The 23,999-nt window shown below is 41.8% G+C and overlaps 1 protein-coding gene across 4 annotated transcripts in view; it reads left to right on the forward strand.

Moving 5' to 3' along the window:
* Positions 1–1,150: 1,150 nt before the first annotated feature.
* MAP3K20 (mitogen-activated protein kinase kinase kinase 20) overlaps positions 1,151–23,999 on the forward strand; it is a 163,881-nt gene continuing 141,032 nt past the window's right edge. For 2 of the 4 annotated variants that reach the window (XM_060107430.1, XM_060107431.1), the window contains exons 1-2: positions 14,238–14,336; positions 14,505–14,697. In XM_060107430.1, the coding sequence (XP_059963413.1) occupies positions 14,539–14,697 (159 nt within the window). In that variant the 5' untranslated portion in view covers positions 14,238–14,336; positions 14,505–14,538. Of the gene's footprint in view, positions 1,416–14,237; positions 14,337–14,504; positions 14,698–23,999 lie in introns of those variants that run through there. The other 2 variants (XM_060107432.1, XM_060107433.1) reach the window with 2 other exon arrangements.

Here is a 23,999-nt window from a genome sequence, read left to right on the forward strand (position 1 = left end):
TTCATTTCTTCTTTCCTAATTCTATTTTGTACACGCCAGCTCACATCCTCACACCTCGCATAACCAGGTGGTGACAATATGCTGCGTCCCAGTTTCGCCCTAGCAACCCATTCTACAACCACCCTGGACTGCTCTCTCTTGAAATCACCATTAAAAAACAAAACCACAGACACGTACTTCGCCCCTTTGATTCTAACTTTCCACAGTTCCCTAGTGTCCATAGATGATAAGATTCTAAATCAGTGAGCCCCGGATCATGCCTCCCATACTTTATTTTTTTTATTTATTTTTTAACATCTTTATTGGAGTATAGTTGCTTTACAATGGTGTGCTAGTTTCTGCTGTAAAACAAAGTGAATCAGTTATACATATACATATATTCCCATATCTCTTCCCTCTTGCGTCTCCCTCCCTCCCACCCTCCCTATCCCACCCCTCTAGGTGGTCACAAAGCACCGAGCTGACCTCCCTGTGCTATGTGGCTGCTTCCCACTAGCTATCTATTTTACGTTTGGTAGTGTTTATATGTCCATGCCACCCTCTCACTTTGTCACAGCTTACCCTTCCCCTCCCATACTTTTAGAACCTCGTCTCCCGTTTCCTCCACAGAGCAGTCCTCCCCACTGACCATAACTTCTCTCCCCAGTACTGATTGCCACCTTTTTCTCACACCTGGAGCGGATTCTAGTCTCATCTGAACTCTGCTTTGCTAAAGTCATCAACCAGGGCAGCAGACCATGACCCTTCCTCAAAATTCCGTAGGTATCTACTGATGGTTCCACTGAGGCAGCCTTCAGCTCTACCTCCCGGAAATACCTGTACACGTCGGGAGGTCCCCTTCCGAAGCAGATAATTAACATCTGTAGGGCACGAAGGAGCCTCCCGTGTCTTTGTATCCCAGCGCCTTTTTCATAGTAAATGTTTGTTGATAAGGATGAGTTGAGGGAATACGTGGTGTTAACTTGTTAAAAAGATGGGAAGGCACAAAGGGAGGCAGAGGCACACCCCCTCTACCCGCGCCCCCGCGGTATGGGGTGCGGTCTGAGGGGTGAGGCGGCCTGGGAGGGTCCCAGGGCGCGGGGCGCAAGGTGCCCTCGGGGTGCAGCCTGGGAGCCCGAGCGCCCGCCCCCGCCTCGCTGTCTGGCGCTTCTGCCCTGCGGCCGGGCCGGCGGGCGGGTGGGGCGCGGACAGGGAGGCCCGGCCGTTCCGCGCTCGGAGGTAGGTGGTGCTGTTGCCGTGACTGTCTTCCTCATTGGCGCGGGCGGAGAGGCGGAATGTTCAACTCCTGACTCGGGCGGAAAGCGTGGGAGCCGAGCCGGCCGCAGTCCTCTCGAACCCCGACCGCCGCCCCTGCCCTTGCCGCGCGCGGGGCCTCGGCGCCCCCGGCTGCTGCTCGCGCCCGGCCCGGGAGCCAGGTAAGGGGCCAGGCCGGAGGCTGCGGGGGTGAGGGTACGGAGCAGGCCCGCCGCGATCGCGACTCGTCCTGGCGTCGCGGGCCCAGGCCCTGCCGGGGTCAGGGCCTCCACGGAGCACCCCTGCCCGACCCGGAGCTGGCGTCCCCGGTTCCCGCGCCCTTGCGCGGCCGGGAGCGGCTCGGGAAGTTCGCACGGGTCCCAGGCAGAAGTTGGCGCCGGGAAGAGTGGGGCGCAGCCGGAGAGACTCCGGTGGTCTCGGCCCCGGCGGGCGGCGCCTTCCGGCCGCCGCTCCCCTCCCCGGACGTGGAGCGCCGGCCTCGCCGGGGGTGACCCGGGCGTCTCTCGGGAGGCGAGGCTCGAATCTCCCAAATCAGCGCAGGGTGCAGGCCGCTTCCCGGCAGAGGTGCTTGCGTGCGAGGAGAGGCCACTAACTTCTGCTTTCCTGCCGGCCGGCCCGGGAGCTCGCCTCCCGCCCAGAGCGGCGGCGCCTGCACAGCCCCGGGCAGCGTGGAGCTCGTGCCTTCCGCGGGCGTCGGGGTGGCCGCTTTGCCGACCCGGTGGCGTCCCCGGGTTCCTGGGCTCTGGGTCCTGCACCAGGCCGGAGGTGAAGGCTGAGGCGGCCGCCACGCCTCGCTTGCTCCTGACAGCTTGCAGACAAACTTTAATCCAAAACTGGCCGGAGGACATTGAATTTCCTGCAAAATGGGGCAATCGTTAGATTGTTGAAAATGTATGTTTCTGATGCGCCTCTGGGTCTTGGATAAGCAGTGTTTATGGGGAAACTTAATTACTATTTTTGTTAGTTTCTTTAATAATGAAAGCAACACCATTTAGTGTCCTATTCCAGTGACATTACAATAAACAGCTTCTTATGTATGATAGTGTATTAGAATGGACTTACAGAATTAATTCTATGATTTTTGAGCTACAGTGGTTGTTAAAGTATATCCATATTTTAACCTTAAAGCTGTTTTAGGAGAGCCTTCTTGCTTTCCTGACCTCCGTTGAAGTGAACAGCTAGGATTCAGTGGAACCAAACCTACAGACACATTTAGACAAAAAATAAACAAGCAATCCAAGACAGTTAGTGTCTTCTTTGTAGTAGGCCCATCTCCACAATGAAATTTCATGTCGTTTTTTGATTTTCAAAAAATATGGGATGGCTGCATTTTAATTATAGTTTTAGTCATTTGTGGAGCCTTTGTTTTCCGTTCCTGCTACAATAGTGAGAGATTTGGGAGATTGTAAATGAATGCGAATTTAGTTTGTTTGGAAAGAGAGAATTAAGATAAAGAAACATGGTCTTTTAGAGCAATGTGTACTGTTTATTTTAATCCTTCAGAATTTAATTTTTATTATAACTTTTTTGAGATTATTATGGGAATTTGTTTAAACTGGAAAATATTGTTTATAACAAAAGTTTTAGTGGTAATAATTCCAGAGTAAATGACCATAATGGCAAGGACATTTTTTTCTTGTCTAAGAAAGCAAATAGATGATTGATCTCTTTTTCTTATTCTTTTCGGGAACACATAAGGACAAATTAAAGAGAGAGAGAGAAATATCCAACTATTAAGCACTGAGGATTTGGATCTAAAAATGGATGGTCAAAGATCTTGGGAACTCAGGGACCTTCTTGCCAAATAAGGAAACTTGGCAGGCTAAGCTGTGTATTTTAAGTTAGCACAAGAGTGAGTGTTATTGGCAGTATATTGGCTGAGTGCCTATCCGGAATGAGCAGTGAAACTGATAGGGCTACAAAATTATAAACAGGAGTTAACAGGGGCGTGGAGTGAATAATCTAGTCATCAGAGAAAACACTGGAGAAATTACAGCGATGTTTCATGAAAAGGGGTCAGACATGGAGTGAAACTATTAGTGTGGAGTGAAAGAGAAAAGTGGACAGTTGATTTTAGAAATGGATGGATTCAGAGAAAAGAAAGGAGAGAATCAATGATTTTTTTAAAAAAACAGAAAAGGATGTTTGTGGTGATATAGGCCTTCTTGGAATAAGATAGCCTTATATCTGTATCCAGAGATGCTGGAAATAAAAATCAATTTGGGTCATTTGTTTTCCATTTTATTCTACCCAGGACAGATTGACAGGGAGGGTGTCTTGTCTATCTACATGTAATAGGAACAGCTAAGGCACCTTTTGGTCTTACTGCAGGGAAGATTTAGGCTACTTTTGTGGCTATTAACCTTGCCCCACTACACACAAATAAGCAGACTTCCAGCTGTGACCAAAAAACTGTACCTGTCAAGGAAAGAGAGCTATAAATGCTAGAGCTTAGATTGGTTTGACTGATACCTGGGTGCTTTTGTGTCAGACCCCCCTACAGACAGCTGAACCATCGATTATGCCCTAATAGCAGTTAAGTAATCCCAAACACAGTAGAAGATTCTGTGCGAACAAAGCAGCCCCGCATTTGACACCCTAACCCCAGCATCACATTAAAGCCTCAGATTGAACTTTAGGTGGATGGTAAGCAATCTAGTAATTACTATAATAAGAAAAGAGTTTGTTTAAAGAAAAAAAGGCAACCTAGAAGGAGGAGGCAGAATGATATAGTGGGACAAAGACATGATATGGTGGAAAAAATGATATGACTTTGAAGTCAGACCTGAATTTGAATTTCAGTTGCGTCACTTTAAGTTAGGTAGTTGGCTTGGGAAACTTTTACACCGTTGATCCTCAGTTTCCTCACATGCAAACTGAGGACAGTAATCCCTGCTTCATAAGCAGAAGGATATGGGACAGCACATGGAAATGCTTGAGCCAGTGCCAGGAACTTTAGCCACCATCACTGAGTGGTAGAGAAGGGGTTTTCCACACTCTCAAGTTATACACAGAGAAAGCTGCCTGTCTCACCTGTTCCCAGCTAAGGCTTGCCCTTGGTAGCCTGCCCTGTTCCCAAATCATACTTACGTGTGTATGTAGGGCTAGGAGGTTTTCATAGCTATTCTCCTGCTTTGCACATAAGGATTTCTGAAGCAGCTCAGTGCGTACCTCTGTGTTTATACACAGCTTTGTAATATTCTTGGGGGGAGAATCTGAAAATTAGTGCATTTATATTTGAACAATTTGGGAGCTGTAGGAATGGTGGAAGATTATGACCTTGAAGGCCAACATTGGAACCATTCTTACAGCTGATTTTGAGCACAGATTGCCTTCAGGGACCAACATTCTTCTCTGTGGACTCATCTCTGGACTTCCATAGAGGAAAACCAAAAAGAGAAGGCAAGGATCACTGCCTAAAGGTCATGGAGTAAATCTTTGCTTATTAAACTTTTCTACCAAAAGTGAGGAAGAATGTATTCCTTCAGGGATCTGTAAGTATAGCCATAAATACCCCTAGTGTAAGCAAGCAGTTTTTTTCAAATCTTGCATTTAATCTTAAAAATTCATGTGACTTTGGCATTGTCTTCTGTACTGTTTGACTTTATTGAACAAACCAATACAAACAGATATTAAGCAAGTTTATTCCTCCAAATCTTAAAAGTAAAATCGCCGATGTAAGACGTGTGTTTATTCGTACATCTTCTGCTCACAACTGGGTACTCCACCTGTGGGATAACCCACACTTGAGGAGCATGGTCTTGGTTCTGGTAAATGGTACTGCACCATTCTGCTTCATAGGCCAGCCCGCCACACGGGGTAATGCAATTCCATTATGCTGAGAAAAGAATAGGGGTAGATCATCATCCAAAGAGTTTTTTTTTTTTTTCCTGTGGTCATACTGTGGCTTTTGAGGTCAGCAGAGCTCTTTGCTTTGGAAGTCAAGAGGAGGGGGGAGGATAGTTGTAGGATAGAAGTCTGAAATATGGCTCTCACCTTCTCAGCCAGTCTGGGAGGAGAAATTTAGGTGGATGCCCAGTCATCTCCATTATTCCCATTGCTGACATTGATCACTGTGTTCCTCCACAAGCGAGGGGCTCTCAGTGTCAGGTTCATGACTGTATCCCTAAGAAGGAAAGGGAGAGGTCAGTTAGTCATGGTGTACTCATAGGGTTGGAGTGGATCTTTGTGAAACGAGTCGTTCTGCTCTCCTCGTCTCCTACCCACACTCCCGTTCAACACTCTCAGTGATGGAGGACTCACTACTAAACAGGGTAGCATATTTCCTTATTAGGCAGCTCTGATAACCCAGAATTCTTTCTGTAACTTTTGTCCACAGAGAGCGTTGCCTCTGGCTCATTGATACATACTACAGAGTCTTCCTTTGGTCTTATCTAGTTTTAATGTCCCCATTTTTTTTTTTCATGTTACATCAAGGTTACCAGGGTTTTGTTTGTTTGTTTGTTTTTGCGGTATGTGGGCCTCTCACTGCTGTGGCCTCTCCCGTTGTGGAGCACAGGCTCCGGACGCGCAGGCTTAGCGGCCATGGCTCACGGGCCCAGCCGCTCCGCGGCATGTGGGATCTTCCCGGACCGGGGCACGAACCCACGTCCCCTGCATCGGCAGGTGGACTCTCAACCACGGCACCCCCAGGAAGGCCCCCAAGGTTACCAGTTTTTAACTCTCATATTTCCCTTTCTCAGGGAACCTTTATTCTAGGTGTGTCCAAAATTGTCCTGTTTGTTAGCAGCCAGGAAGGTGAGATACTTTCTGTTTGACAGCAAACTGTTCTAGAGTAGAAATAAAAGCTGAGTAGCAGCAGGATCTAGGGATGGATGGGCCTGCTGACTGAACAAGCCGTGTTTACTCACCAGGCTTTCTCCCCTACCCTCACCCGTATCCCCAAACACCTGTGTATTCCTCTTCTGGCCAGCCCATAGCAATGTGCCCTCTCCATGCTCCTTTGCTTTAGTCAGACTCTGGCCCCATTCTCTTCCTCATGCCTCCAATCCTGCAACGCTAGAAGCTTCTAATCATTCGACACGAGAAGCCCCTGCAGTGACCCATGTCCTGGATTGTAACTACTTCGAGTTTCCTAGTTGGGCTTCTGTCTGAGCACAGACACATTTACACACGGCATTTCTGTGGCATAGGTGCCCCTGCCCGGTACACTCCTGTTCCTCCTGTATTTTCCTTCTCATAACAACATTTCTGGCAAGAAAAGTATGTCATGGAAGTCTCTTTTCATTAACTGAAGTATTAAAGTACAAATAATGTCTCATTTAACTAGTTCATTTTAATTTTAACCTGTGCTTTAACTAGAGAGTTCTATGTTATTTATGTGATAAAGGAGAGAGGGGGGAAAAAAAGTGAAACAATAGCTTTTCTGTTTTTATAGACTCTTAAAGTTGGCTTCTCTCAGATATCCATGACTGAAGATCCTCTTCACTGAGCCCAGCAACCTATTCTAGACAAGATAGTCTGCTTTCTGGTAGCAGCCTTGGAGGAAGGAAGGATGTAGCTACAGTAGACACAATACTAGTTAGTTCTATTCATACCTGGTCTCTAGCTAGTCTTACAGATCTTATCTATCATAGCAGAACAGCAGTCCTGCTCAGGAACAGAATCTTTGACCTTGGTGTTATAAACAAATACATCAAACCAGAGCTCCCCATTTTTTTGAAGATAAGACTTGCAGAAAAAAAAAAAAAAATTGCAGACCTGCAATCCAAGTGGTATTGTTTTTATGTACATGGTGATGAAGCACATTTTTATTAGTTTATTTACTAATTTGTGTTAAGGAGGCTGAAATAATACTAACATAAATAAATATTAGGGCAGTGAGTTTGGCAAAGGAATTTACTGAGGGGTTTTGGGGGTTTTTTTGGTCATATTCAGGTCATGACAAAACAAATGAATTTTTTTTCTATATTGCATCAGAAAATAGACTTTTAAATTTTGTGAAGAGAGGAAGAAGAGTAGTGTAAATTAGGGGTAGAAAAGGATCTGAGTTGAGAAATAATAGGCCCGTATAAACCTAAAAGATAGAAAAATTCAGAAAAAGTCCAAAGTTCTTTTCTAATAAAGCTAATCCTTTTATAAGTAGATTTAATTTTTTTAATTAAGATTTGCAAGTATCTTGGGCCTCCCTGGTGGCGCAAGTGGTTGAGAGTCCGCCTGCCGATGCAGGGGATACGGGTTCGTGCCCCGGTCTGGGAGGATCCCATATGCCGCGGAGCGGCTGGGCCCGTGAGCCATGGCCGCTGAGCCTGCGCGTCTGGAGCCTGTGCTCCGCAACGGTGGAGGCCACAACAGTGAGAGGCCCGCATACCGCAAAAAAAAAAAAAAAAAAAAAAAAAAAAAAAAAAGATTTGCAAGTATCTTGAGTCTACTTGATATGTACTAGATAAGATTTGAAAGAAGATAATGGCCACCACAGAAATGTATACTCTTAAGACCCTTCCAAAGTGAGGGCTATAATTGACTCAATGGGTCCCAGAAACTCTAGTATCTAAAAAGTGCCAAAAAATAAAAGTATTGTCTTTTAATAACTTAAGTATTCTCCTTATGAAAAAAATGTTTAAAAGAAAATTATATTACTAAGAAGATAGATCTTGCAAAAATGGCCAAAACCAACAGCAGCAACTAGAGGAGTGAGGAAAAAAAAATAAAACGTACACAAAGAAGCTCACAAAATAGGGATTTAAGGATCAACAATACATTATTTATAGTTGTTCTGCAAAACTAATGAAGATATAATATAAAACAATTCTGAAAACAGGGAGAGGAAAACTATTGAGGAAAGCATACCTAACTACAAAGGCTGAAAAAATAGATGGTTAAATATGATATCAAGATTTCTTAAAATAATTGAAGAACCATAGTTTCCATTTATTGAGTATTATATACCGTGTGCTGGGCACTGTGCAAGGCCTTTCACAGCATCTCCTACTTCTCAACAACTACACAGAATGGGTATTACTGCCAGTGAGAAAGCTGAGACGGGAGAGGCTCAGTGCCCTGCCCAAGGCCTGGCAGCTAGTCAGTTCAGATTTGCTACTAGAGCTATCGAACTGGGGTCTTTCCCCTGGATCATGCTGTGTCCGTGTTGAAATATCTGTTACTTGGAAGTGAGACTTAAATCGAAGAAGTCAAATACTGTTCAAACTTGATAGCTTTTGGACTATCAATTTTGAGACACATGGTAACAGAATGGATATTTCATTTATTGGGCCTGGAAATGCCAGGGTCTGAGAAAAGTGATTGATTTAAGGTTACTGAGAGGTAGAGGCAGAGTTCTAACTCACATCTATCTAATTCTAAATTTGTGGGGGTTTTTTCTTTTTTTAAAATCCAGGGCAAAAGTCCATTTTTTTGGATTGGAAGGCTGAAAACTTTAAAAAGTAAAATAATACTCCCTATAAGGTTTTTTTTCTTCCTCCCTATAGTTCCACTTTTGATAATTACCTGATAGTACTAGATATGCTTTCAGCAATTAATAGTTTAAAAATATTTTAATATTTTAATGTAAGGAAATTTTTTTTTTTTTTTTGGCCACGCCCTGTGGCTTGCAAGATGTTAGTTCTCTGACCAGGGATTGAGCCCAGGGCCCGGGCAGTGAAAGTACGGAGTCTTAACCACTGGACGGCAGGGCAGTTTCCTAAGGAAATCTTTAAAAATTAAAAAAAAAAAATTAGTCTTACCACTCAAGTACTCAAATGATTGGATGCAACCACTGAGTTAGTGATTTTCAATATTTTCAGAGTTCTGACACCCTCTTATACATTTTTGTGATATCCCTGTTCTAACTTACCCTTCAGTGCTCTGTGATAGATACTTATCTTTAAAACAGCTTTGAGAGTTTATGAAACCAAAGTTAGGATGCTACAAAATTAGGACTGGGAATTATTGCATGGAGAAAAATCGCCTTTCTTGTGTAAAAGCAATTGTTTTAACATGGTGGGATGAAAACATCATTTGATTGGGTATACTATGTAAATACATTTATATAGATGACTCTTATTAAATTCTAGTCTATTCATTGGAGAATACACCTGAAAAATTAGAACATAATTTCATCAGGTAGCAGTCTTCCCCAAGATGCTCCAAGTATGATTAATCAGCAACTCAGTTTATCCATTCTTCTGGTCATAAGTTGATCCTCTTAGAATAATGATTTTAAAGGAGAGAAAGCTCAAAGGGAAAAGTAAATATATGTGGTCAGACAGTCACATAGATGGCACTGGGAATCTCAGTCAGGTTTTTCAGCTATGCCCATGATGCTTTGCCAAGCTCACTGGAGTTAAAACCTATATTCATACACCCCAGAATTGTTAGTCTCTTTGGTAATCAGATGGGACCTAATTTTTTATGGTCTCAGTAAAACCCTCAAGTAATTATATAGTTCCGTTCATACATAGCCAGTTTCCAAAAGGCAGGATGTATCACAAAATGAGTAACGGTGATTCTGGGAAGAGCTGACTGGTTGCCTCATCTCAGGGTGAAGATCCTGGAGAACTGTGCTTCTCAGAGGTCAGCCTCCCTCCGGCACCCCTGGGTCAGTTTCAGATGGGACTGATCCTGCCCTCAGTTCATCCACATTCCCTGGACTTGCTCTGTACCAGAGGGTTCAGACTTATTCATATTGATCTCATCCTCATTCAGATCTGTTTGTTCTGGAAGGATTTCTTCCCTCCTCCTCCTCCTCCTCTCCCCCTCCTCCAGACTCAGAGAAACCTAATCCTGAAGAGCCCAAATATACTGTTCTCAGTCTCCCAAGAAGCCTAGGCAGCTGTTTCCAGATCAGAATTTGCTTCAGAATCCTCTGGGGGGCGCTTATAAAAAGTATAGTTCTCAGGGCTTCCCTAGTGGCACAGTGGTTGGGGGTCCGCCTGCCGATGCGGGGGGCGCGGGTTCGTGCCCCGGTCTGGGAAGATCCCACATGCCGCGGAGCGGCTGGGCCTGCGCGTTTGGAGCCTGTGCTCTGCAACGGGAGAGGCCACAGCAGTGAGAGGCCCGCGTACCGCAAAAACAAACAAACAAACAAACAAAACTATAGTTCTCAGATTTTACTTAATCTGATTGGAATCTTTCCAGCTGCAAAAGGCATAACAGGAATAGCCAGAAATTATTTATTCGTTTATTCATTCATTCATTCATTCATTCATTCATTCAATACATACTTTTTAATGGAAAAGGTGTGATGCACCTTGCTGCGTAGTAGGTGCTGAAGATCCAGATGTGAATAGAAATGTGTCTTGCCTTTAAGGAATGTGTAGTCTGGTGGGAAGTAAGTGGGAATGATGAATGGATAAAGAGAGGGGCTGTGGTACAGAAGGAGAATTAACTCTGCTCGTGAGGCCCAGAGGAGGTGGTCAGGGACATCACTGGGCAGGGAAAGGCATTCTAAGCAGAGACACTAGCCCGTGCAGAGGTGTGGAGATGTGAGAGCGTGTACTGGGAACTGCAAATCAGTCCTCCTGTGTGTCTGGGGAGGGAAGAGACAAGAAGTAAAAGTGGCTCTAAGTGGTGAAGGAACCTCACAAGGAAATTTCCTGGAATTAAAAGATATGAGTCACAGACGGAGAGTATACTGAGTATCCCACCGGTGAATGAAAAAGACTCACCTCTAAGCATATCCTATTAATTTCAGGATTCCAGGGATGACTACAAGGTCCTAAAAGCTTTCAAAAAGGAAAAAATAATGTAAAAAGAATTAATAACCAGAGTAGATTCAGGCTGCTCTACAGACACATTAGAAACTAGATGGGTATGGGGTAATATTGTACTTTTGAAATTATAAGGAGATTATTTCCTATCTGTAATTCCATACTACCAATCAAGACATTTTAAGACATACAGATTCTCCCAAAAAATTGCATCCTGGGCACTCTGTTCAGGTAGCTAATGGGAGATGGTACACTGTCAAAGTAAGGGAATAAACCAAGAAAGAGAAGCCAGGAGATCCAAGGACAGGCGTTCCCACAGAGGAAAAGGTGAAGGAAATGCTGAGGATGATGGGGAAGGGAAGTCCCAGTCAAGTCTGGCCTAGAGTAACTATTCCAGCTAGATTGACTGAAGTTGAAGGGTATAGCAGGAATGTCTCCAAGAGAAAATAGAACACCCCACCCCTGCCAAATTACCCGATGTTTTTACTTTATTGAGAGGAGTTTTGCAGTTCTTGGGAGAGTTTGATGAGGTGAATACGTTTTAGGTGTATAAAAAGCTAAGCAAACAACGAAAACAAAAGCAGAACAACTAGTAACCCTGGGAGAAAGAACAAATTATCCAAGAAAGGAAAATTCATTAAGTCCTGCTCAGCACTCTTGGGAATAATGTTTACTTTGTCAGACTACTGTAAACAGTGAATATTGACTTAACCAAACATTACAGTAGAGTTGGATGCTGGGAGGATTGGGCAAGTGTGACATATTTGTATGTAAGGGGATAAAGGATGGGGTATGAGAACTAAATCCTTATCTTCCACAGGGAGAAGTTAATAGGTAATAACTAAAATGGGACAATCAGGAATTAGCAATATAAAGACATTTTTAGAAATATAGATATAAAAATATCATATGAAATATAAATATCAGAATAAAACCCTAAGCGAGTTGAAATTAGTTCCCTCTGAAGAGAGAATTGGGTGTGTGTGGGGGGGGAAGGAAAGTTCTATTTTTCTGACAAAAATAAAAGTGAATAATAAAAATATAGTGTCTATAATACTTAACACTGAGGAACTCTTGCAAGTGGTGTTTTGCATTTTGTTGAACAAACTTTTTTATCTTTATTTTTAATTTTTAATGACATTTTCTTTTTTTATTAATTTTTATTGGAGTATGGTTGCTTTACAGTGTTGTGTTAGTTTCTACTGTACAGCAAAGTGAATCAGCGATACGTATACATATATCCCCTCTTTTTTGGATTTCCTTTCCATTTAGGTCACCACAGAGCACTAAGTAGAGTTCCCTGTTTAGTTCTCTATTTTATACATAACATCAATAGTGTATATATGTCAGTCCCAATCTCCCAATTCCTCCTACCCGCCCTTCCCGCTTGGTATCCATACATTTGTTCTCTATGTTTGTTGAACAAATTTTTTTTTTTTTTTTGCGGTAGGCAGGCCTTTCACTGTTGTGGCCTCTCCCATTGCGGAGCACAGGCTCCGGATGCGCAGGCTCAGCGGCCATGGCTCACGGGCCCAGCCACTCCACGGCATGTGGGATCTTCCCGGACAGGGGCACGAACCCGTGTCCCCTGCATCGGCAGGCGGACTCTCAACCACTGCGCCGCCAGGGAAGCCCTGTTGAACAAACTTTTTGCGGATAAGAACAAATTTGCATGTTCTGTGTACCTACCTTTGGCACATTCTTAAATTTTACCTTTTTTTTTTTTTTTTTTGCCTTCTTTTCTGTAATTAGCTAAATATGAATTGAAGCAAAAGTAAGGTAAGTTGTTGACTCAGATAGGTACAGACTGTATCTGGATACTATGTTTATTTATGTAGCCTCTAAGCTATCTTTTAAACTGCAGAGGATAAACAATCCTCTCTCTTGCCTTCTTCCCAAAGTAGAGCTGAGTTTGGCTTCTGTTAAGAAATCAGCATTCTTCGGTGACCTGATGTTCCTAAAATGGGATGGCTAGTCAGCTGCACGTTAAGATCTCTGAGCTTACTGTGTGCATCACTCTGCAAAGCTGCAAGTTGTTTAAGAAGAAATTTTGTCAATCTATATAGGTGCAAACTGCCTCCCTCCACCCTTCTCTTTGGAAAATAATCAAACTCCACAGAAAATTGGAAAGAGTAGTAAAACGCCCATATAACTTTCACCTAGATTCACCAGTTCTTACCATTTTGCTGCATTTGCTTCCTCCCTTTCTATACCCATTCACTTTTTTCGGAGGGTGAGGGGGAATTGAACCATTTTAAATTAAATTGGAGATATCATACTTTAATACATCACCCAGTATATCTTTCAAGAGCAAGGACATCCTTCTACAAAACCAAAATGCCATTATTTGCCATGGATAAAATAATATTATCTAATATATAGTTAATATTCAGATTTCCCTAAAATCTTAATAACTTCTGTAGTTTTGGGGGGGGAATCCAGAATCTAGTCAGTGATTATGCATTGCATTTAGTCATCATATTTAAGTCCTCTGTGTGCTGTAAGTTTCTCTGCTCTTTTTTTTTTAATCTTTCATGACATTGACAATTATGAGGACCCCAGGGGAGTTGTTTTGTAGATGTCCTGTACATATGGATTTGTCTTTTTGCTCCCTCATTTTAAGATTCTGATTTACAGTTTGGGAAGAATATGTATACAAACTTTTTTATCCATCTGCTTTTCATGCCGGTTCAAAATTTTAGACCTTCGTTTTCTTGTTTGTGTGTTTTTGTTTTGTTTTTCCTGCTAATCTATGGTTTGGTATAGTGTGTGAAGAATGACCCCTTACCTGGAGAATAGTAAAACTCCTTAGACTGCAGAAAATATCACTGTAATAATCTCTGGGAGAGGTAATCAGTTCCTCTGGAAACAAGCATAATATTTTTTTTTAAACATTCTTGGCAGAGTTCTCTGGATGACTTAATATATTTTGTAATCAAGGGCAAATTTTCTGCTCTTTAATTAAGTTCTGCTCCAGGATACAATCCAGGGAGCCACTTCTGCAAAACACTTGGCCAGATCTTCTCCCATCCCGAAGCTGACCGCTTGCTTTTGAAATCCCAACACTGAATGCGCGTTCAGTTTGCAGCATCTGGGCCCTCCTGTGCCAGCATGCTCAGATGCTTAGGTTATGTATATTTTGTGTGAAGTGAGTACAACACGGGGAGATGGCGTGCCTCAGATGCCAGAAGAGCTGTGCAAGCCTGCTGCTGAGGGCATGCTTCCCATTTGTTGGGGCTTTGGGGTAGGAGACCTGGTGACACAGTAGCCTTTAGGCAGAGCTGCTTGGGATGTGCAGGAAGTGGTGCTGCAGGCTTTGTCGGTGGGGGGGTGGGAATCTGAGCCATTTCTCTGCGGACAGCTGTGTTTCAGAGTCTGGACAAGTTGCTGTTGAATTTTGCATGGGCTGCCAGGGTAAGTGTTTTCATGTTGATTTGCTTATACTCTTGCTTTTCTTCCTCCTAAGTCATCAGGCCCTTTCTGGAAGTGCTGCAGGACTTGTTATACATTAGCTAAAGTGGAATACAGAGGTTTCATTCTAATATGTTTCTAATCCAACTTTCTTTTCCTTTCCCTCTATAGATTTCGTGGAAGTATAATACTTTGTCATTATGAGATGTCGTCTCTCGGTACCTCCTTTGTGCAAATTAAGTTTGATGACTTGCAGTTTTTCGAAAACTGCGGTGGAGGAAGTTTTGGGAGTGTCTATCGAGCCAAATGGATATCACAGGACAAGGAGGTGGCTGTAAAGAAGCTACTCAAGATAGAGAAAGAGGTAAGGTCTTTTCCTGCTATCAGAAGTGGTCACGATAACATTTACGTAAGCTGTGCAACCTAGAGTCAGAGGTCACAGGCTGCCAGGGACCTAGCAGAGCCTTTGGGGTTGATCCGTGAGGCCGTTTCCCAGTTTCCATTCTGGGAGCTCCATAAATAGCAATCAATGCCACGTGTGCTGGGGGTTGAATTTTACTAGGGGTCATCTGAACTGAGAGGATTTCTTTCCATGGCGTGAAAGACCGAGTGTTCTCTGAGCTCTCGTCCAGGGGAGGTGAGCTTTCAGGCCTTCCCAGGCTTCAGGCTTTTCCCTGGGTCAGCCAAGAGGGGTCAGTAAAGAGTAGCGTGTAAAGTTTTCGTCCCCTTTCCATTTTCTGTCCATTAATTTGTGGTCCTCAGAAGTTGTCTTTTGAAAAACAAAAAGCATTATTTTTCCACTGAAATATAAGCAATACCAGCTTCTTGCATTTCACCTCTACTTGAAGCACAAAGTGATGGACTTTGTTTAATAAAGATGCTAGACAGAGAGCTGGCCTAGTTGTAAAATGGGGAAAAGGTCTTAACTTTCAGAGTCTGGGGTTTGTGCTGGTCCTAGTCAAGCCCAAAACTTATACACAGGCCCTTTATCTTTCTTAGGAAATTGACACATTATCCCCACATTCCGTTTGGTACCTAAACTCCACAATAAAGCTAGTTGTGGAGCTGACCTGCAGGGGCTCAGGGCATTGATAACTTTTAATAGTTACCCTCTGGAGTTTGCTTTGGTCATTTCTATTTATGTCCTGTTTTGGCTTATTATTGTTCTTTTCAGTATCTTTTTGAAGTGAACTTTTCCATAAATATCTTGAGTATATGTGCTGCCGAAGCGAGCACCATAAATATCTTTTAATCTCCCTGAATGATTTCATTTTTTCATTAACTGCTGCCAGTGAACCATAGCAATTGATTGGAGATGGAAACCCAAATGGAAAGCACTATGTGGCATTTCATCCCAGCACTGCTGTGTGACTGTGTAATCACCATCTGTGTTTCCGATTGTTGAAGCCAAGTCAGAAGGACTAAGATATCTCTGCCTTGGGGTATCTGTAGGTTGTGGAAAGCATTAAGAAGTGATAGCTTTTAAAGTCAATGTGTGCCCCAAACCGAAGGGCACTATGTAGAAAAAGTTTCCTTCCCCTCATTTCTTGATCAACGAATTTTTTAAATAGTAGCTAAATAAGAAAACCATTTCTTACTCTGGACTTGAACCTAGTTTTTTTTTAATCTAGTGAACTCTTAAGCCCTTTACAGGCAAGCATCATTGTACCCATTCTGTAGGTTGGGAAATAGAGCTTTGAGAAACATGTTAAGCTGCCCCAGTAGGGGCAGGTGAAATCCAGATCAGACCCCCTGTTCTCCAGTTTTTAACTCTGAAACCTCTAGTTGACCAGCTAAGAACAGAAAATAAACCAGTTCCATCAAATTTATATACAAAGAAGTGTATAAGTATGCTAATATTTTTAAGCATCATGCAACTTCAGTACAGTGAACATGTTCTTGTGTGATTGTTGGATGTGAGAAAGACTTTATGAGACATGAAATAGATTTTGATAGGACGACAATAATTGCAGCCCATTCACTCCACCTCCATCCATACCCAATACCTTTTTTCACTGTCTTTGACAAAGCCAGGAAAATGACATAGGAAAGCACAGGGGTGAAAACAGGAACTGGAAACTGCCAAATCCTGCTCTTGTGTAGATATTTAACCTGAGTATCGTTCAGAATTGGAGTTGATTACAGTAAACTGCAGGAGCATACCTCATAAACTTCTGAGTAGGAGAAACAGAAACTCAGTTTCAGCTTTGGAGCTTGATTTAATCAGTGACTGTCAGTGATAAAGAGACATGGTAAGTTATTGCAACGCATCCCCACACTTACTGACTTAACATGCGTTTAAGATGTAAATAATTTTGGCTAGGGGTTGGCAGTTATTGGAAAGGAAATATGCATTTCTTATGTAAATGTTTGTTATACTTTATGAACTATGTATTGCCTTGGCGGCTAGATGTTTTCTCAGTGAAAAGATAAAGGTAATAAGCTCTGGATTTTTTCCAGTTTATAGATTCAGTCCTGTGTCACTTGGTCATTTTTGCCAATGAATTTTAGAAGTGATGGAACATTTACTAATATGTTTGTAGCTCGCTCATGGAACTCTTTAAGAATGACCTAATATCTGATTAAATATATGTTTTGTGAAAGGTGGAGAAAATATATTCAAAACTCTAACTCTGCTTATGTAAGAGTATAGAGGAATGCTATTTATTTTTGCTTTATTCGTAGACCTCTAGTTTAGTGAGTATATGTTACTCTTCTGATTTAGAAAAAAAGAAAGAAAAATGGCATTTACTTAAAATCTTGGTAGTTCTTTAAAACTTAATTTTTTTAATATTCACCATTTGTTTTATTTTTTAGATTCCACATATAAGTGATAGTAACAGTATTTGATTTCTCTGACTTATTTCACTAAGCATAATACCCTCTAGGACCGTCCATGTTGTTGCAAATGGCAAAATTTTCATTCTTTTTTATCGCTGAGTAGTATTCCATTGTGTACATATACCACATCTTCTTTATCCATTCATCTGTTGATGGACACTTAGGTTGCTTCCATATCTTGTAAAACTTCATTTTTAAAAAACTTTTACACTTAGTGAAAAACTACAAGGGTAGTAATATGAACTCTAGCATATCCTTCCCCTAGAATCATAACTAATTAACATTTTGCAACATTTGCTTTCTCTTTATATATTATTTATATATATTCATACATATTTTAGTTTTACTGAACATGAGAGTAAATTGCAGATGCTATGTTCCTTTATCCCTAAATACTTTAGCTTCTCCCAAGAACACAACTGTGATACAACTATCAAAACTTTTACCTATTGTACGAGTCTATTTTCAAGTTTTGCCAATTGTCCCAGTAAAGGCTTTTTATGGCATTTTTTCCCCCAACCCAGGTTCCAGTCCAGGATCACATACTTCAGGGGGCTCCCAACCTCCAGGATCTAATGCCTGATGGTCTGAGGTGGAGCTGATATAATAATAATAGAAATAAAGTGACAATAAACGTAGTGCGCTTGAATCATCCCGAAACCACCCCCCACCACTCCCCCCCACCCCCAGTCTGTGGAAAAATTGTCTTCCACGAAACTGGTCCCTGGTGCCAGAAAGGTTGGGGACTGCTGACATACTGTATTTAGTGATATATCTACTTAGTCTGTTTTAATCTGTAACAGTTTCTCTGCCTTTCTTTGTCTTTTACACTTTGACATTTTTGAAGTGTGCTGGAAAGTTTTGTAGAATGTCCCTCATTTGGGCTTTATCTGATTTTCCCTCCCTCTTGCCTAGTTTAAAGTTATGTAGTTTTGAGGGCTTCTCTGGTGGCGCAGTGGTTGAGAGTCCGCCTGCCGATGCAGGGGACACGGGTTCGTGCCCCAGTCCGGGAAGATCCCACATGCCGCGGAGCGGCTGGGCCCATGAGCCATGGCCGCTGAGCCTGCGTGTCCAGAGCCTGTGCTCCGCAACAGGAGAGGCCACAACAGCGAGAGGCCCGTGTATGCAAAAAAAAACAAAAACAAATTTATGTAGTTTTGGTAGGAATGTTATATAGGATATGTGCCCCTGGCGTGTCTTAATGGAAGACCTCCAATGTCAGTTTGTCCCATTATAGGTGATATTAATTTTGAACCCTTGATTAAGAGGGACTCACTCAATATCTCCCCAGTAAAATACCTGTTTTCTCTTTGTAATTAATAATTAAGCTATTGGTAGATACCTTGAAGTTATGTAAATATCTTCCCTCAACAAACACTACCCAATGTTTTTAGCATCCATTGATGATTCTTGTTCTAATCAAATATTGTGACAGTTACTGTGTAGAAAGCAAAAGGTTCTAGCATAAATGAGAGCCTTTCTTCCTTGTTTCCTTACTTTTCACTTATTCATTCATTCATTTATTTATTGCTTCATTGTAGACTTACAGATTCTTTTTCAAATTCAAAATGTTATAGTTCATTACTATCGTTATTCACTTTCATGCTTAAATTTTTCCTGATTTAGCAAGTAGGAGTCCCTTAAATTTGGCTCCTACGTCTTTTTGATACTTCTTCATCATTTTTTTAGCCTTTTCATACTCCCTGGCACAAAAAGATGTTCCAGTCTCAGTTAGTTCCATTCCTGGAGTCAAGTATTTCTTCACGAAGCCCTGATTCAGGGTACCTGATTTGGGAGTATGATATTTAGAAACCAAGATTTGGGCACTAGGTTTGCTTATTGTAGACTCTTTTAAAAAGAGCCTTTGTTCTTCTGGGAGAAAGAATGGTTATAGATAAATTTTATTTATGGGAGCATTTAATTAAAATTTTAATATCATATATCTGGATAGCTATGATCTGTGATACACTCCTTTTAGAAATGTAAATTGATACATGTTTTGGAGAAGAGTTTAGCAAAATATATCAAAAATATTAAAATGTTTCCTTCCTTTGAGCCAGAAATTTTACTTCTAGGACTTTATCCTAAGGAAATAATCAGAGATATGCAGGAAGAAGGATATAATAGGTTGCTTATCTCAAATAAATAATGAATAATTAGAAACAACTCAAGTGTCCTACAACAAATTATCTTTTAAATTATGCTACATCTTACCACCCTCCCCAAAAAGTAAATGTGAAAGTTGACGGTTGTGTTAATTAACTTGATCTTGGGAATCCTTTCACAATATACATATGTATATTGACATCATCATGTTGTATACTTTAAATATATTACAATTCTACTTGTCAATTATATGTCAATAAAGATGAAAAAATTATGCTCCATCTATATAATGGAATTCCATTGCATTTGGAAGAATACTTAAAGAGCTAGGAAAATGCTCATAATATATTGCTAAGTGGTAAAAAAGTTACAAAATAAGGTATATAATATCATCCCAGGTGTCTGTGTGGTGTTTTTCTTTTTCTTACACTTTCCGTTGTTTTTCATATTTTTCTATGATGATCTCATATTTCTTTTTTAAGAACATAACACTTTATTATGAAAATTTTCAAACATGAAGAAAAGTTGAAAGTGTAAAAATGAACATATGTATGTCTGCCATCTAGGATCTGTATTAACATAAATACTTCCTTTATCACATGTATGTCTATGTATTCTTCCATCCATCAATCCATTTTGATGCATTGCAAGATAAGCTGCAGGTGTCAATAGTTTCCCCTTAAATACTTCAGCATGCATATCATTACCAGAGTTCATTATGTGTTTGCAGTTCTGTTTTCTTTTAAGGTAAAATTTACATACAATGAAATACACGTATCACTAAGTTTTGACAAATGTAAACACAGTGTAACCCATATATTTACAGGAAAAAAACTCAAAAAAATTCATAGCTCTGACAACCTTTGTCACTTTCTAAGGATGTTCAAGTGAATTAAGTTTTATAAACCTCTTTAGTATGTCACAGATCACAATTTTTCAGTCTCAATATGTGCTTTCAAAATGTTTGATGTTTACTTCTACATTGCTTTCTCATAGCAGTGCTACAGGTTTTTCAGTGGGAATTTAGCTTGTTTTTGTTGGTTGCAGATTTACTTACAGAGCACTATTTAGTTTTGTTACAAAAAAAACTTTTCAACAGGAAAAAATAATATGGTCTTAAGGGCATATACTGAAGGTAGGAGCCATTATTGTATCTTTTTGGTAAATTCCAGATGAGCTGAGATCAAACCAAACTGTTTAGGCAGAAATTGAAGCAGGGAGTGGCGAGGGCAGAGGAAGACACTGTGGATCCCAGTGTCCTCTTTCCAACCACGTACCCAGAGGAGAGCAGTCCCCACACAAGTGGTTCATCAGCTTCACAGCGTGAACCAGGCATGTCTGTACCTGGTACTTTTTTCTGTCGGAGAGATGGAAACCTGTAATCATTTGTGTTAACTTGAAATCTGTTGATATTTAATGATAGTAGGAAACCGGATTTAAGTATGAGATATGAAGGAAACATGATTCCTTTTTATTTCCCCAAAAGAATGAAAAGGAAGCAGAATCCTCAAAAGGTGAAATATGAGGCCCTTTCTTCAATTGCCTTGACTTCTGCAAGGCCCCACTCCCTTTTTTTTTTTTTTGGTGATATGCAGGCCTCTCAGTGCTGTGGCCTGTCCCGTTGTGGAGCACAGGCTCTGGACGCACAGGCTCAGCAGCCATGGCTCACGGGCCCAGCCGCTCCACTGCATATGGGATCTTCCCGGACCGGGGCACGAACCCGTGTCCCCTGCATCGGCAGGCGGACTCTCAACCACTGCGCCACCAGGGAAGTCCCCGCTTCCTTTATTTAAAAAAAATATTTTTTCCTACCAAATTTGATTGTTGTAGAAATGTTGAAAGCCAGATAAATTCAAGTTTCAAAACTTTCCCACAGTATAAATATTTATAGGTAAAGAGAGAAGATCAAAATATCAAAACCGATCATAAGAACAGGAACTCTCAGTAACTTTTGATATGAAGGGGGAGATACCTGTGTGAGATAGAAAATACAATCTTGAAATTGACACAGAACTCAAAACTAAAAATAAGAGCTTTTATTATAGACTTTATCAACATGATAGTAATTAGTGCTTCACTAGAAGACTAGTTAATGTTGTCATTTTATTAACCCTTGAGAGACCCGTTTTCCTCTTCTTTGCGGTTCTGTAGCTGACTTTTTATTAATGAATTATTGCCTTTGCTTTAACTGTAGGAATGTGAGTTATTATTTAAGATAACCCCATGCAGAATTTTTCTGTCTGCAATCAGAATTTACCCATTCTGCAGTCTATTCTTTTAGGTCAGTGGTTCTCAAAGTGTGGCCCCTGGACCAGTAGCATCAAGCGTCACTTGGAAATTTGTTAGAAATGCAAATTCTTGGGCCTCACCCTACCCCTACTGAGTCAGAAACTCTGGGGTGTGGGACTTGGCAATCTGTGCTGTAACAGGCTTCCCAGGTGTTTCTGGTGCTCACTGGAGCTTTAGGTTGTACTTAGCCAATCATGTCAAATATAGACGATCAGTATGTTGACTCCAGTTTGGAATTTCAGGTACTTAGTGAAACTGGTAGTGGAGAGATTGTTGTTGTTAGAGGCTTTCGAGACCCTTAAATTCACCGTGCTCAGGTGACCACCTGTGCGCAGGCCCTGCTTGGCAAGGTCATTGGACATAATGAACTCAAGACAGACTTAGGAATGGCCGACAGACGGGAAACCTCAGGCAGATGCCCTGAGATTCCAAACCTTTTCCACTGAGGTTCTCACCTGACTTCCCAGCTTTGTCTTTCATTTTCTGACCTGAAACCACCTTCCCTTCTCCCCGCCTCCCCAGCTGGGTCCAGCTGTTCTTCCATCCTGCTTTCCCATTTCTGTAACCTTGTCCGCATTCTTTCCTTCACCTGTAATACCTTTGTTCTCTGCCTGAGCAGGTCCTTGTTCAGCTTTAATTTCTTCCGTCTCTGTGAAACGTTCTCAGATCACACAAGCATAATTTTTCTTTTTCTTTTGAATTTATACCAGTTAGCACCCATACAACTAATTTGACATGTGATTAAAACTGCCTTGTGGCTCTAGAATTACTGCAAGGGATAGCCACTTAACTTTTCACATGAACATGCCACGTCTTCTCATCCGAAAAGTGGGGCTAATAACAGTACCTCCATCACAGGGTTGTCGAGAGGATTAGAGAACTTAACACGTATAAAATATCTGGAAGAGTGCTTGACAGAGGAAGACTTGGGTGACTGTTAACTGTCAGTTATATCTTCACAACCATGCTCTAAAGTCAGGATAGCAGATAAGTGTCATGTTTTGTGAAAACTTCAATTTGTTGGTTCCTAGAACCTATGTTGAGAAGGGGTCAGAGGCCACATTTACAGCCTGCAGGAAAAATCCATGGCAAGGCTCAGCATGAATGCAGAAGGGCAAGCATGTATACACAAGTGTATGCAGCATCCCTGGTGAGAACTCTCTGAGGGCAGAACAGCCATTAGCCATTGCCTTTGTTGCTGATGCTATCACCATCCTGGTCATCACTGTACCAAGTACAACTGTGAGCTGATCACTTGGTTAGGGGCTTTCCATCCTTGCCCTCTTCCTCTTCACAGTTGTGTTACAAGATTATAATCTCCATTTGATGGCTCAGAAATTAAGGCTCAGAGAGGTTAAGTAACCTGGCATTATAAACAGCACCCTTCTTACCTGTCTCACAGCACCTAGCACTGTGCCTTGTTCAGAGTCAAGTATTTGTTTTTGGGATCATGTCGCCGTAGATGTCCCTCTCATTCTCATCCAGGAAAGATAGCCTGTATGGATGTATCTACATGTTCTTCATTTACTCTCTTTGAGCTATGAAGAGGATAGAGCACATCTGTCTTCACTGTGTCAACTGTGTCCCTGTACCAACCACTTGCATTCAGCTACATAGTGGCTCCCCTGGTGGCGAAGTGGTTAAGAATCCACCTGCCAATGCAGGGGACACGGGTTCGAGCCCTGATCCAGGAAGATCCCACATGCCGTGGAGCAACTAAGCCTGTGCACCACAACTACTGAGCCTGTGTTCTAGAGCCTGCGAGCCATAACTGCTGAGCCTGCGTGCCACAACTACTGAAACCCGCGTGCCTAGAGCCCCTGCTCTGCAACAAAGAGAAGCCACCGCAATGAGAAACCCGTGCACCACAACAAAGAGTAGCCCCCGCTCACCACAGCTAGAGAAAGCCCGCATGCAGCAGGGAAGACCCAACGCAGCCAAAAATAAATAAAATAATTTTTAAAAAATACTACAGCTACGTAGTACTCTTAGTTATTGGTTTGATTTTTATAAATTTCTTTGCTTTTGTACCTTTTTTAGACTGGCATGCCATTTCCACTTAAGGGATTTTAAGCATTTTGCTATGCCCTGCTTTGATTTTGTACTACATACATAAATCATCACTTTGAATTAGAGAATAAGCAGTTTAAAATAATGAAATAATGGATAATTTTATTTGATCATTAATGTAGTCACCACTCCAAAGGTATATATATAAAACAGCTATCCATCACTCAGCTCTTTTCTATGAGACATTTCTGTTACTGCGAGCTTATAAGACACCCCAAAGTGAACTGCTATAAAGAGATAGAAAAAATTGGACAGGGACTTCCTTGGTGACGCAGTGGTTGAGAATCCACCTGCCAGTGCAGGGGACACAGGTTTGAACCCTGGTCCGGGAAGATCCCACATGCCCGTGTGCCACAACTA

Source organism: Mesoplodon densirostris, chromosome 8, assembly GCF_025265405.1.
Source record: "Mesoplodon densirostris isolate mMesDen1 chromosome 8, mMesDen1 primary haplotype, whole genome shotgun sequence".
Classification (NCBI taxonomy): Eukaryota; Metazoa; Chordata; class Mammalia; order Artiodactyla; family Ziphiidae; genus Mesoplodon; species Mesoplodon densirostris.